The sequence below is a fragment of the Trichomycterus rosablanca genome, chromosome 14 (genome assembly GCF_030014385.1).
Source record: "Trichomycterus rosablanca isolate fTriRos1 chromosome 14, fTriRos1.hap1, whole genome shotgun sequence".
Classification (NCBI taxonomy): domain Eukaryota; kingdom Metazoa; phylum Chordata; class Actinopteri; order Siluriformes; family Trichomycteridae; genus Trichomycterus; species Trichomycterus rosablanca.
This window is the reverse complement of record NC_086001.1, coordinates 8,889,586-8,904,702: the sequence shown is the minus strand read 5'-3', so window position 1 is coordinate 8,904,702 and position 15,117 is coordinate 8,889,586. Positions and strand designations below refer to the sequence as shown.

Sequence of the window (15,117 nt, the reverse complement as noted above, 5' to 3'; positions counted from 1 at the left end):
TCTTTGTGTGTGTCCCTCAGCCATATTTTTCAGGCACCCGGAGTCTGTCCCCTATCTCCTCCAGTCTGTTCGGCTCTATCTGGACCCCCCAGAGTGAGCCGTATCAGAGTAACTTGCACACCGAGCGTTCGGTGCCCGTCTCCCCAGTGTCTCCTTTCCCTCCAGAACCACTTCCACTTACTCCCAAGCCCTTCAATCCGTTTGGCCCCCACATGAACCTGGACATCTGGAACAATTCGGCTTCGAACCGCAGCTCCAACTCGCAGCTGTCCAATGACTCGGGCTACTGCGCAGACGTGTGACGACCAGAGCTCTTACTCTCACGGCATAAGGAATGACGAGGACACATATAAGAATGTGGTTTTATTGAAAACAGAGGAAAAAAATGAAATTTATTTCATGTTCTTTTTTTTCCTTGCTCCAATCCAAATAATGTGCAAATGTAAGCATTTTGTTGTATATTTTTCTAGATGTTTTGCAGACTTGACCATAAAAAAAATAATAAAAAAACTGTTTTGTACTGGAAATTTCAAACTGGATTTCTTTCTCCAACCCTGAATCTGCTCTAGTAATAGATAAGACATTTGGGGGTTCCAAAATGGTCCCTGGGGGGTTTACAGAGGACAGAGAAGAAGAGAGAATACACCATGTGGCCAAAAGTATGTGGACATTATATCATGAGTTTGTTAGACATGCTAGCCACGGGAGTCCAACTTTTAGTTAATTGTTTTGGTTTTCCAGGTTGCCTTACAATTCACATGTAGCAAGTAACAACACTGCCTAGGTTGCGCTACAACATCTAAAGACTATGTTAAAAAAAGAGCAAGAATCTGAGGCTACAGTGGGCACAGGGTTACAGAAATCGAAAAAATTTAAATTGGAAAAGCATTGTGTCCTGAGTGGCACAGTGGTCTAATTTTCCAGCCCACCACCACAAAGATCTGAATCTGAATTGCTAACAATCGGCTGTGGCCTGTATAGATATGGTCAAGGGCACACCTGGGCATTGTACGGCCCCCGGGCCACATCTAGCCCTATATCTGTCCCTGACCGGCTCGAGTGAAGTCAGTGTTATTTGCAAATCAGACGTAAATAAGTGTATGTCATGCAATACAGTGACATTGATTAATTAATTTTGAAGAGATTTACCAATTTACCAAAGTTCACTCACATTACACAGCATTACCTTAATGTGTTGGTGACAAGACTGTGAGTGCGATTGACAAAATTTTGACTTTTTAACAAGACACGGACTTTTACCTATTTATTTACTGAAGTCAGATGTAAAGCTGTGTGTTTATTGTGGAGAACAAACCGCTGTGTTTATGGATTACATTTTGTATCGCCATTATGGTACAAGAATGATGCAGAATGGTCACACTGAAGCTCTACAAGCTAAACTGTAAAAGCTACAAGGACTTTAAAAAAGCTTTACACATCCAGGACTGGAGCAGACCAGACCAGCTTTGTGATATCAAAAAAAGAATAGACTCCAAGGTTATTTGAAAACCTTTACATTTTGTTCACAACTGTTATTGTGAAAGTTGATCAAATAGTTAATGTTGATGTTTTACTCTGCCTGCTTCTTATTTTTCCTGCCGATTATAACATGTGGGCGGCAGGGTGGCTCAGTGGGTCGCCTCACAGCACGAAGGTCCTGGGTTCGATTCCCAGGTGGAACGGTCTGGGTTCTTTCTGTGTAGAGTTTGCATCTTCTCCATGTGTCTGCGTAGGTTTTTTCCGGGAGCTCCGGTTGCCTCCCACAGTCCAAAGACGTGCAAGAGAGGTGAATTGGAGATACAAAATTGTCCATGACTGTGTTTGACATTAAAGACTTGTATGTCTTTAACTGATTAATCTTGTGTAACCAGTAATTAACAGTTTTGTCATGAATGTAACTAGGGTTGCCAACCGTCCCGTAAAATACTAGTTATTTGGAAACTAAACGTCGTGTTCCGTATTGAACTGATACGGGACGCGCTTTGTCCCGTATTTTTATCAATGGGAGAGAAATGCTGCAGATTAGACTGAGACAGGGCGATGTGTATGAAACAGTGTGCCTGTGATGCCTGTGTGCGCAGGCATATCTGCATAACAACCTGTTTATTAATCCGCCGTCCGAGTAGCGCAGTGGGCAGAGCGCATCGCGCATATTTTTCCGCCCAAGGTTCGAGTCCGACTTGGGGCGAAACTAAAGTAACACAAGCAGGGCCGGCGCTATGGGGGCGCTGGGGTGGGCATTGCCTAAGTAATGCAGTCCAGTACCGGGGCCGCTCAGGTAAACGCTACCCACCCTATGCCTTCCGCCAACCCGCCAGCCCAGGGTGTTCCTTATTTCTAGTTCTGAAAGTTGGCAATCCTAAATGTAACCACAGAGTGTAAAACATGACGTTAAAATCCTAGTAAATACATCATGTACTCTTAACAGTAACAGCTCATCAAAACTGTACAATTTACTGTTTTTTGTAAAGAAGTACTATTGGTCAGGCCCTCCACAACAGTCCCAATTTATCATGTGGCCGCTAGCAACACTTTAAAACTAATGCTTTAAAACTAAAATACATCCTTTATAAGTAAGTAGTGTCAGGCTGCTCTTGGAGCTAAGCATGGCGCTGGATTAACAGTGTTACCACAAGCAGCCTGTAGGTGGCGGCTAACGTTTCTAAGAGAGATATTCCGGAGCGCGCCGGAAGTAGAAGACGGTTCAGTAGCGGGTTGTGGTAGGCGGTGTGTTTGTCTGGACGTGTGTGGATTTCTTGCTACTTTTTTAAAAAAAACTATTATTGTTTGAAAGAAGGGAGCTGGTGTTAAACATGTCAGAGGTTTGTGTTTTATTCCTATTTATTTTAGGTTTGTTTTACGTGCATTGCGTTAGACAAACCTGTAAACAATGCTTAGTTTAAGTTAGCTGGTAGCTTAGCATAGTCGCTAGTCAGTAATGATGTACATGTGTATATTATACTGCTACATTAACAGCATTAGCTTGATTCTCCACACTAGAACACTGTGATAGTATACCTTTTGATTGAAAGCACCATTTAGCCTTTTTATGTAAACATTGATGCCGAGATTAATGAGTAATTCATGTTAGCTTTTAGGCTAAGCTTTTAAGAGTTGTGGAATTACTTGTTTACATTGCATTTATTTACTTCCCATCCTGCTTGTTTATTTCTGTGTTTTATTTCTTACTGGGTTACATGTACTTTTTTTTTTACATTCATTCCTCTCATATCCCATCTTGTATGGGATTGTACGGCGCCCCTGAATCAGAGAGGTCTAAGGGCTGGGATTCGAACTCTCAACCTTCCAGTTGATGGCCCAAAGCACTACCCACTGTGCTACCACTGTCTTAGTTTTCTAGCTTATTACTTTTTCATTTCATTCATGTACTGCTTACTTAGACCTACTTTCTGTATTCTTAGTTTTTTACTTAGACACAGACATTCTCTTGAACCCTTATTTCACATACAAAGATATAACAAAATATAAACACATTTTGAATTTATTATCACAGGTAATTTCTTAGCAGGTATTTAATTCATGGTTGAGTAAAAAAAAAAAAGCAGGATTTACCAAAAGCTTAGTCATGTCAAGCAAGAATAGGTCTTGAGAGATTTTTCAGTTCTAGATTGCAGATAATGTAAGCTATACATTAAATTGTGAAAAATGATTCAGGGGAACACTGTAGGGCAAGTCTGGAGACAATTGTTGAATGTGTGTTTCTCTCAGATGAGAAACCTTCATGCTACTGTGAATTTTTTGGAAAATAGTTTTCCCCTAGCACAGTCAAGAAATGCAGCCTGAAACCGTGTTACACAATGAGAGAAAGCCATACATCGTTTATATGCAGATGTATCAAACCCTGCCAAGTTCCCTAGGCTATCTTAAATGGACTAAATGGCAGTGGAAACACTCACAGTCCACCTCTCAGCTGGTTTTCTAAAAATGACATTACGTTATCTGAGCCAAAAGCAAAAGGCCAACATTTGTCATAGTATGGTAATGCATGAGTGCCGTGTGTATGTGTAAAGGTTCCACTGATGCAGAGGTGTATGTTAAAATTTTAGAGAGACATAATGGTGTTAGTGCAATGTATTTTGCCAAGAAGTCTTTGGTTAATTTAGATAGAATCAGACAATGGCAACCACTGACTTTAGAGCAGCCAAAGTTCTGTATTAAGCAACAATAAGCAGAAAATCCAAATGCAAGTCTGCAACAATAAGTATCTTTAGTTCCCAACTCTGGAAATTGGGTTTGTTGTTTTCCACATACTATGTAAGTTACTTGTTTACTCAGTTAATCAAAAAAATTCTAACTAGTTTGTGTTTATGGGTGCACAACATGCTTTTTTCCAATACCATAAAGATGATTTCACACATTGCTATTTTTAACAGTGTATTTTATAAATGTTCTTTGATTCAGGATGTCCAGAAGCACTCTGTGCACACGCTGGTCTTCAGGTCTCTTAAAAGGAGCCATGACATGTTCGTGTCTGATCAAGCCAAGCCTGTCGCTCTTGATGAAACAAGGTAGGATAATGTTTTGTTTATTTACTGATTAACAAGGATTAAGGAAAAATGTAAAGTATTATTAATAAAAAGCATAAGTTAGAAACCATGTTGTTAATCTGTTTATTTCAGTCACAAGCTGAAGATGAATACCAAACTGAGAGCAGAGTATGGACCTGTATTGCACATGCCTGTTCTTAAAGAGGGGAAAAAAGATATTCACAACACTGAAGAGCAATATGGGAGCGCAGGCTATGCACTGGCAGGTAAGGACAAACATCCTTGAATGCTAAATTACCATTTGTCATCATTTGGCCACATTGTATGTAGTCGGCCGACTGGCTGATAGCACCGCTGGAGATTTAAACTCTTGATACCAGGGGTCGGGGGCCAGTGTAATTTGGCCCTGCACCACATGGGCATCCTAAATTAATCTGGGGGGTTAATTCAAGCCCAAGCGATTAAGCAGTTCACCTGTCTGTCCTTCAAAAATACCAAAACATTTAAGGTGGGACATGCTATGTGTTAGCAGAAAAAAGGAACCACAATATTTTTATTATGCACTAATGATGAATACCAAGTTATTTCATTAACATTTGAGATGAAACCTGGATTTTTGTATAGGACCTGAATATTATTCAGAATTTTTCATGGTTTATGTCTTATTTTTAATACTTTGCATGAATAAAATCTGGATTATACATACCATGTGAAAAATAAAACAGTAAACAATAGTCTGCACTAGCAGTTACAGTAAGATTATGGTAGTGCTGTTGAAGCTCAGTGGTTAAGTTAGTTGAAGTCGACTGTTGATTAGAAGACTGGTTGTTCAAAAACCAAGCACTGAGAAATTCCAACTTTTGTGTTTTTTAGCAGTTTCCTTAACTTTAGGTTGCTTTGGATGAAAACATCTGCTAAATAATATAATTGTCATTGGTAAACTAATGCTAACTTGTCTAAATGGCTAAAAGAGCAGCCAGAGTTAAAGCAGTGACAAAAACACCCATATTTAGGATCATCATTTCAGGAGATTTAATTGCATGTATGTTTGTTTGCTCTATGTGTCAGAAGGCAGAAAAATAGTATGTGCACATTGTAAGTTCTAAACGTACCATATTTTTGTATTTTTTCCAGAGAGTGATCAAGAATACCTCATTACAGGAACGCATCCTTACCCATCTGCACCAGGTATACACCCCAAACACTTGACTAAAATAATTTTGTTGTATTTGAGCACAGAATTTACTCAATTTTGCATTGTATGTTAACAATCTTATGTAGGAGTGGCCCTTACTGCAGATACTCAGATGCAGAAGATGCCCAGCGAATCTGCAGTACACAGCATGGCTCTGGCTCTGCCTCCTTCTAAAGCAAGGTTACCATACACAACACATTAGATGATTATTGTATGTGAAGAGGTGCCAGTAATATTGCTACTGGATATATCAAAATATAATGTGTGTCTGTCTTACAGGCAGGACATGAATCGCACTGCAGCAGGTGTCAGTGAAATCCACATGCACGCTGGTGCAGCAGAGAGATCCAAACCTCCACAACACACAATGGTAAGCAGGTCTCGTTGTCTTAACAGTCGAAGTTTTAACAAGGATGTGACATGCCAGTTTTGGGCATGGAATCCAAATTAGGGTAAAAATAAAAGTCCAAAAAGCTTTGGACTTATCTGAGTTCTTATCACCTGCCAGTGTTGGCTTTCCTCTTCGAGCTGTATTGTGTACGAAGAGCCACAATTCCATATGTGAATGCTTTCAGATGCAAAATTAAATCTGATGACAAATCTGGTTAAAGAAGTTCTAGAATGGCAAGAAAGGATTGGTGTAGTGTGCCGAAAATAAATGCCTTCTGTTTACTTTTTTTAATGTCTTACGTTTTTTTTTTGTTTTTTTTTGGTCATGCGATAGTCCTGATTGAATCACATTTTTGCTTTACTGGGGAAAAAGAAGACATTTTGCTTTACTGGGGAAAAAGAAGACATTTTGCTTTACTGGGGAAAAAGAAGACATTTTGCTTTACTGGGGAAAAAGAAGACATTTTATTCCTTGTAGGTTGTGTACATTTGTGCGTGTTTGTGATCAGATTTCCTATTTTTTACTCTAGGCTTTAGCGGAATCTGGAGGAACAAAGAGCTCTGCCTTGATTCCACGAAAAGCTCCCACAATGCCCAAACCACAGTGGCACCCGCCATGGAAGCTCTACAGGGTGAGCAAAAAGAATGTTAGACAAGGAAGCAGTGTTTTCATTGCTTTTGTAGCAATTTCTAAATATTTATTCTTTCTGCACTGCCCGGTAATTAATGACTCGGTCCGTGGCCCTGTGGTTGGTGACCACTGGCCTAATTAGCTGAAGGGTTTGGTTCATACATTTGGTCATATAATGTATATAGACGAAACTATAGGTAACAAGTGTAATTCCATACATTTAATGAGTTTTACTTAGTCTGAGCAAAGTATTGACTGACTGTTGTCTAGTCCACCATTTGATTAAGTAATTCACTTGAAACAATGGATCTCTTGCATAGTTTAAATTTCTATAGGTATTGAATGATGAATAGATTGCATTTGTCACATGTACTGATACAATTGTACAGTACAATAAAATTCTTTTTATATCCGCATATCGCAGCTTGTTTTAAAGCTGGGCTCAGAGAACAACGTCAGTCATTGTATGGCTCCCCTAGAGATGTGAGGGTTAAGGGCCTTACTACAACTGTCCCAGTTGACTTTGCATTGCTCATATACAGCTTTAGAGATCTGACAGTCTCCCACTGTTTCCTTTAATAATGGTTTTCCAGCTGTTGTTTGTTTCTGATGTTTTGTTTGTTTGTTTCATTTCAGGTGATCAGTGGCCATCTGGGTTGGGTCAGATCTTTAGCAGTGGAGCCTGGAAATCAGTGGTTTGTTACTGGATCTGCAGACAGGACCATAAAGGTATCAATAGGTGTTCTTAATACTATCTTCAGACTGCGGGACCAATCTTTTTTTATTTCAAATTTGATTATTTATTTCAGTTTTTCAGAATATCATTGACCAAGTCTTGTTTGTCCTGTTCACTTACTTATCATGTCCTAGTTTAAATTAGGCGATAGACATTGTGCTCATAAACACACAAAAAAGGATTGATAATGTAGTCTTTTATTGTCCCACAGGGTAAAATTCAGTGCAGTGTTACAGCAGCTTCAAATATATTACAGATGTATTACAAATGATATATTAATGTTATATAAAAGGTCCAAAGACCAAAAGTTTTCATTGCTCCTGACTGAGATACTATTCTCCTCTGACCTATATCTCTCTCCCCTGGCAAATCAAAGAAGAAGCACCAAATTATCAAACTTGCAACACCAATATAACCATAAAGCACCTACTACTGGAATGCCCCATGAACAACAGTACAACATTTACATGTGTGACATTTAGCAGATGCTTTTCCCTTTTTTTTTTTTTTACAAATTACAATTGTGACAATACAGTGCAGGCCCTGCCAAGATAGACTGTTGTAACACCAAATGACCAGGAAAAGGACTAAAAAAATATCAAAAGCACACACACCCACACATGTACTAGCCATGGAATAGTCAAATGATCTGAACTGCCTCTAAAACAACAGAAACAACTCTGGTTTTTTAAACCATGTCATTGCTAGTGTTGTTGACATAAAGTTATTTTCAAGTTGCCTGTCTGACCATAGCCACTTTAACAACAAACATCAGTACCGTAAACCTTTGTGTTTGTGTGTGTGTGTGTAGATTTGGGACTTGGCAAGTGGAAAGCTGAAGCTGTCTTTAACAGGTCATATCAGTACAGTGAGAGGAGTGGCAGTGAGTTCACGCAGCCCTTATTTGTTCTCTTGTGGAGAAGACAAGCAGGTCAAGTGCTGGGACCTTGAATACAACAAGGTAGGCACACACATGTCTGATGTCAATTCCTAAAACCCCTAAATATGTAATTGCTATCATCTTGTATAGTTGCCATATGCAGTAGAATTAATAATTGATTGTTTACATTGGAAATCTTCAGAATAAATAGGTTTGGGTAAATGTTACAAATTTCAAAGTATACCCACGTTTGTTGGAAAACGAGAAAAAAAGCCCATTATTGAAATGTTGATTTTTCAGTATTTGTATTTTTGTATTTTATGCAGACACTATTTGCCCAAGAGTTTGTAAACACCTGACCTTGAGGTGTAAGGTAATCTCATTCCAAAACCATGGTCATGGACAAAGCTTTCTAGATTTTAAACTGTGTCTATTGAGATTTGTGCTCTTTTTATTGTCATTAACATCCCAACCTGCAATGAGTAGGTGTTACTAAAATCCTACCCCAAACTCATTAAATGGGAGGGATGTTTACATATGCTTGGCTAAATAGTGTATATTGGTTATAATTTATATGAATGTTTACCTATAACTACTTGTTTCCTTGGCACATATTGTATATACTTTAAGGATATGGACTTGTGGGGAAAAAACAGTTTATGTAACTTATAGTTAATACTGTTCACTTAATGTTGTACACCTGCAGGTTATTCGTCACTACCATGGCCATCTCAGTGCTGTATATGATCTAGACCTTCATCCTACTATTGACGTCCTGGTGACGTGCAGTCGTGATGCTTCGGCCAGAGTAAGTCATGCACTCAGCATATGTGATATTACACCTGATAATATAGTGTGTGTGTGTGTGTGTGTGTGTGGGTGGGTGTGGGTGTGTGGTGTGGGTGGGTGTGTGGTGTGGGTGGGTGTGTGTGTGTGGGTGGGTGGGTGGGTGGGTGTGTGGTGTGGGTGGGTGTGTGTGTGTGTGGTGGGTGGGTGTGTGTGGGGTGGGTGTGTGTGGTGGGTGGGTGTGGGGTGTGTGTGTGGTGGGTGGGTGTGTGGTGGGTGTGTGTTGGTGGGTGGGTGTGGGGTGTGTGTGTGGTGGGTGTGTGTGGGTGTGTGTGTGTGGGTGTCGGTGGGTGTGGGTGTGTGTGGTGGGTGTGGTGTGGGTGTGTGGGTGGGTGTGTGGTGGGTGTGGGTGGGTGTGTGTGGTGTGGGTGGGTGGGTGGGTGGGTGTGGGTGGTGTGGGTGTGGGTGTGTGTGGTGGGTGTGGGTGGGTGGGTGGGTGTGTGTGTGTGTGGTGGGTGTGGGTGGGTGGGTGGGTGTGTGTGGTGGGTGTGGGTGGGTGGGTGGGTGTGTGTGGTGGGTGTGTGTGTGGTGTGTGTGTGGGTGTGTGGGTGGGTGGGTGGGTGGGTGGGTGTGTGTGGTGTGGGTGGATGGGGTGGGTGGGTGTGTGGGTGGGGGTGGGTGTGTGTGTGCGTGCGTGCGTGTGTGCGTGTGTGTGTTCACAGGGAAATGTGAAAGAACCTGAAAGAGAAACACAGTAAAACTCATGTTTGTGTGTCTTGCAGGTTTGGGACATAAGAACAAAAGCTAATGTTCATACGCTGACTGGTCACACAAACACGGTCGCCACGGTTAAGTGTCAAAGTGCCGAGCCGCAGATAATTACAGGTAAACACTTCTGCTTTTTCATAAGGGTTATTAACTTTCTTTAACTTTAGGGTAAATGAAGTCTAAGTGACTTTACTACAGGCTGCCTTATCAGCATTAGTACCTCAGTTTGAATTCCATTTGACATCTTTACCCAAGAGTTCTATTTTGTAACTATGGTTCAAGCTAGTACCTTTGTTATTGCTGTTTTGCAGGTAGCCACGACACCACAATAAGACTCTGGGATTTGATTGCTGGAAAGACGAGAGCCACGCTGACCAATCACAAGAAGTCTGTTCGAGCACTGGTGCTGCATCCAAGACAGTAAGCTTAATCCAACCTTTTTTCTGGCAACTTCTGCTACTGAAAACATAAATGTAAGTGTAGATCTCTGCCTTAGTGATTGCAAACAGTGATTGCCAAGTCACAGCATGAAAAGAAAGAAACTCACAAGGTCCAAGGAGGCCAAATACATCTCCAAAGTACAAATTGGGCTTTTGTTGATGATTTTATAGATTTTTTTTATAGAAAGTAAAAAAAGTATATATTTATGCAATGGTTGTGTGTATTGTGTTAAAGTTACCCAGAAATGAATTTCTTACTTTTTTCTCCAGATACACCTTTGCCTCTGGTTCACCAGACAACATCAAGCAGTGGAAATGTCCAGATGGAAACTTTATTCAGAATTTGTCAGGACATAACGCCATTATTAACACACTTGCTGTTAATTCAGACGGCGTGCTGGTTTCTGGAGGTTAGTTCTTCATTACTTTGTTATGTAACTGTAACTAAAATACATTTTAAACAAAATTGCATGTCAATAAACCATCAGTAGCCAAATAATAATGCGTATTAATAATGCTTGCCACGTATTACTATAATCAGTATTATGTCAGAGTATTATGTGAAACAAGCAGTATGCACCTAGCCTCGCAGCAAACCAAGTACCAAGCGAAAGCCACCTAAACATGGAACGGACACTTAAATTTGCTGGTAGAAGTTTAATGGGGTGGGGATGCTTTACTTTGTCAGGACCTTAATGTTGCCATTATTGGAAAACATTTGCACTTAATATCTGAAAATTCTTAAGGAGAATGTAAAGTAAAATTAAGGTCTAATTGGGTCATGCAGGTGATACAAATGTTTTTAAATTAAAGGTATTAAGTCAGAGATGCAGTTACTATTTCAAAAGGGTTATAACTTATTTTTTTCTTTAACTTTTTTTTAAAGCTGACAACGGTACGATCCACATGTGGGACTGGAGAACTGGTTATAATTTTCAGAGGATCCACGCAGCTGTGCAACCCGGTTCTCTGGATAGTGAGTCTGGGATTTTTGCCTGCATGTTCGATCACTCTGAGAGCCGTCTGATTACAGCCGAGGCAGACAAAACCATCAAAGTGTATAGGGAGGACGACACAGCGGTGAGAAATAATCATTATTTATTAGAAAGACATTTCATTTTTAGAGCAAATAACTTTAGTATTTTAAATAGAATGCAGGTTGCTAGCAAAATTGCTTGTACCACTGCAAGCACAACAACCATTTTGCAACGTTTATTGGGTACAAAAAAAAAAAACCTTAAATGACATGTTTTAGTTCATCTATTGTTTTATTAGTAAGGTTTGTTTAATTACCTGCCCTGATAGCTGTGTGCTAACACCTACAAAAATATGACTATAAAATTATGCTTACTACTGTAAATCATTTGGAATGTAATAATAACAATGCAAAATAAATATAAAAAAATAATATTAATACATGTATTATGATCCCACTTGTTTGAACCATTAACCAGTGGTAGAAAGCTTATTATCTGCTGGTTGCATATATTCCATTGTTGACTGTTTGTCCGGTCTGTTATGCAGCTGGCCAGTTAACTACAGGGGTTGGACAAAATAACTGAAACACCTGTCATTTTAGTGTGGGAGGTTTCATGGCTAAATTGGACCAGTCTGGTGGCCAATCTTCATTAATTGCACATTGCACCAGTAAGAGCAGAGTGTGAAGGTTCAATTAGCAGGGTAAGAGCACAGTTTTGCTCAAAATATTGCAATGCACACAACATTATGGGTGACATACCAGAGTTCAAAAGAGGACAAATTGTTGGTGCACGTCTTGCTGGCGCATCTGTGACCAAGACAGCAAGTCTTTGTGATGTATCAAGAGCCACGGTATCCAGGGTAATGTCAGCATACCACCAAGAAGGACAAACCACATCCAACAGGATTAACTGTGGACGCAAGAGGAAGCTGTCTGAAAGGGATGTTTGGGTGCTAACCCGGATTGTATCCAAAAAACATAAAACCACGGCTGCCCAAATCACGGCAGAATTAAATGTGCACCTCAACTCTCCTGTTTCCACCAGAACTGTCCGTCGGGAGCTCCACAGGGTCAATATACACGGCCGGGCTGCTATAGCCAAACCTTTGGTCACTCATGCCAATGCCAAACGTCGGTTTCAATGGTGCAAGGAGCGCAAATCTTGGGCTGTGGACAATGTGAAAGATGTATTGTTCTCTGATGAGTCCACCTTTACTGTTTTCCCCACATCCGGGAGAGTTACGGTGTGGAGAAGCCCCAAAGAAGCGTACCACCTAGACTGTTGCATGCCCAGAGTGAAGCATGGGAGTGGATCAGTGATGGTTTGGGCTGCCATATCATGGCATTCCCTTGGCCCAATACTTGTGCTAGATGGGCGCGTCACTGCCAAGGACTACCGAACCATTCTGGAGGACCATGTGCATCCAATGGCGGTGCCGTGTATCAGGATGACAATGCATTAATACACACAGCAAGACTGGTGAAAGATTGGTTTGATGAACATGAAAGTGAAGTTGAACATCTCCCATGGCCTGCACAGTCACCAGATCTAAATATTATTGAGCCACTTTGGGGTGTTTTGGAGAAGCGAGTCAGGAAACGTTTTCCTCCACCAGCATCACGTAGTGACCTGGCCACTATCCTGCAAGAAGAATGGCTTAAAATCCCTCTGACCACTGTGCAGGACTTGTATATGTCATTTCCAAGACGAATTGACGCTGTATTGGCCGCAAAAGGAGGCCCTACACCATACTAATAAATTATTGTGGTCTAAAACCAGGTGTTTCAGTTATTTTGTCCAACCCCTGTATGTGCCAATCACAGTTCTTGTGGCATGCTTCTGTCTCTGATAAACAGAGTCTGTTTGCTATGCTGTCAACAGTAAATCACAGTTAAAACCTTTTTAAATGTTTAGCTTCTACTTAATAACTTGGTGTTATTAAAAAGTTGGCTACCTGATATACTAAGTAAGCTAGTGTTCGAGCATACTTTAAACATCATGTTGTGTACTACCTTATTTTACATACTTCTTAGTACAGTAGTATATGTAGTAGGCATGCAGCAGCTCTTCTAATCTGTACCTGCCCTCTATGGGATGGCAGGTGGTCATTTGGGCAGGATGACGTTTACAATTTGCAGTGTTTTTTCATTGGCACAAAAAATATTGATCCAAGACATGCAAGATCATATTTAATGGTTTAAAGTGACCAGTTCCAATGTGTTGGTCTAATTGGGACACTACTTAAATGTTTTCTATTATAGAAGTTTTACATAAATTGTGTCGATTTTTAATACAGGCTGTGTATGTAAAATAATACCAGATGTATAGTACATTATAGTAGCGTTTAGACTATTCAGAATGATGCCTCTGTCCACCTCTGTTTATAACTTAAACGTATTTATTTTGTGTTTCAGACCGAGGAAACTCACCCTGTAAACTGGAAGCCGGACATTCTCAAGAGAAAGAGATTTTAAAGTCTTCACTATTTGTTTTTTCTGACTTTTATTCAAGAGCTTCGGTTTCTGCCTGTAATTTTTTTATGGTTTAATAATGATAGTAATGGAGTTGAAATGTCCTTTCGTATACACAGACAATAGAAAAATGCTGCCCACTTTTTGTTAGGTCAGTTAAAATTAAACTTTTGGCTCCAAGTATTTCAACCTGTTAAAACGTAAATGCTTTCTTCATTTGTAAATAGATTTTCAAAACGGATTAAATCTCTTTTTTAAGCAGGCCAATAAAACTATACAGCTGCAGTTGGTTCAACTGCTTTATAATGCTGATCACAGTGTTTATACTAAACTCAGCATTATGTGAAATAAAGAAACTCATAAAACACAAAACATTGTGCACTGCTATTTATAATCCAAACCCCAACATTTTTACAGAAAATTTTAGGTCAGTTTTGACGTTTTAAAAAGAATTTGCCGTTAACAACAAAAAACGACAACAAAATTGTGCTTGAACTTAGTGCTGCCCTGTAAGGGTGTCATTGTTATTATGGAACAATTTATCCAGTTTACTGTTTGCATAATAGATCTTGTAGCAGACCGAAAGATTTGTCAGGTATGTACACAGTATGGCCAAAAGTATGTGTTCACCTTGGAAAAACTAATTAAAAATTTAATGGGAAAGAACATAATTTGTTGCTGTAAATAGTATTCAATGAAATATACAGTGCACCAGTCCAGTAGAGGCCAACAGACTCACAGTTACACTTGCAGCTTTGGGCTGTTTTGGGAGGTGGGAGGAAACCATGGGACCTTAAAACATGCAGCACAAATATGGGTAAAACAGCCAATGACTACAGGAAAGGACAAACCCAGGTCCCGGGACCCATATTGCTTAGTGACACCCATCAGCTTTGCCAATGTTTTTCCCACATTGACTAAATGATTCTAAAGAGCACACAGGAACGAGGAGTTTGCTTAACCCTTCAAATTGGGCGGCACGGTGGCTCGGTGGGTAGCGCTTTCGCCTCACAGCAAGAAGGTCCTGGGGTCGATTCCCAGGTGGGGGGGTCTGGGTCCTTTCTGTGTGGTTTGCATGTTCTCCCCATGTCTGCGTGAGTTTCCTCCGGGAGCTCCGGCTTTTTCCCACCACTCAAAGACATGCAAGTGTTAGGGCCGCTCAGGTTGCACAGTGGTAAAAACACATGCTGGAACCAGAGCTGGGATCTCGAATACATCGTATTGAATCTCAGCTCTGCCTGCCGGCTAAGGCTGAGCAGCCACATGAACAACGATTGGCCTGAGAGGTGCAATTACGACCTCTGCTGGCTGATTGATGGCGCCCGGCACAGA

General features: G+C 40.4%; 2 protein-coding genes across 2 annotated transcripts in view; both read left to right on the top strand.

Annotated features, from left to right (window-relative positions):
- Positions 1 to 520, top strand: part of tmem131l (transmembrane 131 like) — a 49,774-nt gene extending 49,254 nt beyond the window's left edge. The window contains exon 34 of the mRNA XM_063009196.1: positions 21 to 520. Coding sequence (XP_062865266.1) covers positions 21 to 302 — 282 coding nt within the window. The 3' untranslated portion in view covers positions 303 to 520. The remainder of the gene's footprint in view (positions 1 to 20) is intronic.
- Positions 521 to 2,714: 2,194 nt separating this feature from the next.
- On the top strand, positions 2,715 to 14,157 carry plrg1 (pleiotropic regulator 1). The gene is made up of 15 exons (XM_063008297.1): positions 2,715 to 2,822; positions 4,423 to 4,529; positions 4,641 to 4,774; positions 5,643 to 5,696; positions 5,790 to 5,883; positions 5,983 to 6,073; positions 6,624 to 6,725; positions 7,361 to 7,453; positions 8,272 to 8,421; positions 9,047 to 9,148; positions 9,909 to 10,011; positions 10,206 to 10,314; positions 10,605 to 10,744; positions 11,221 to 11,414; positions 13,729 to 14,157. Exons 1-15 carry the CDS (start codon positions 2,814 to 2,816, stop codon positions 13,786 to 13,788), a joined length of 1,542 nt encoding a protein of 513 aa, XP_062864367.1. The 5' UTR covers positions 2,715 to 2,813; the 3' UTR covers positions 13,789 to 14,157.
- The last annotated feature ends 960 nt before the right edge of the window (positions 14,158 to 15,117 follow it).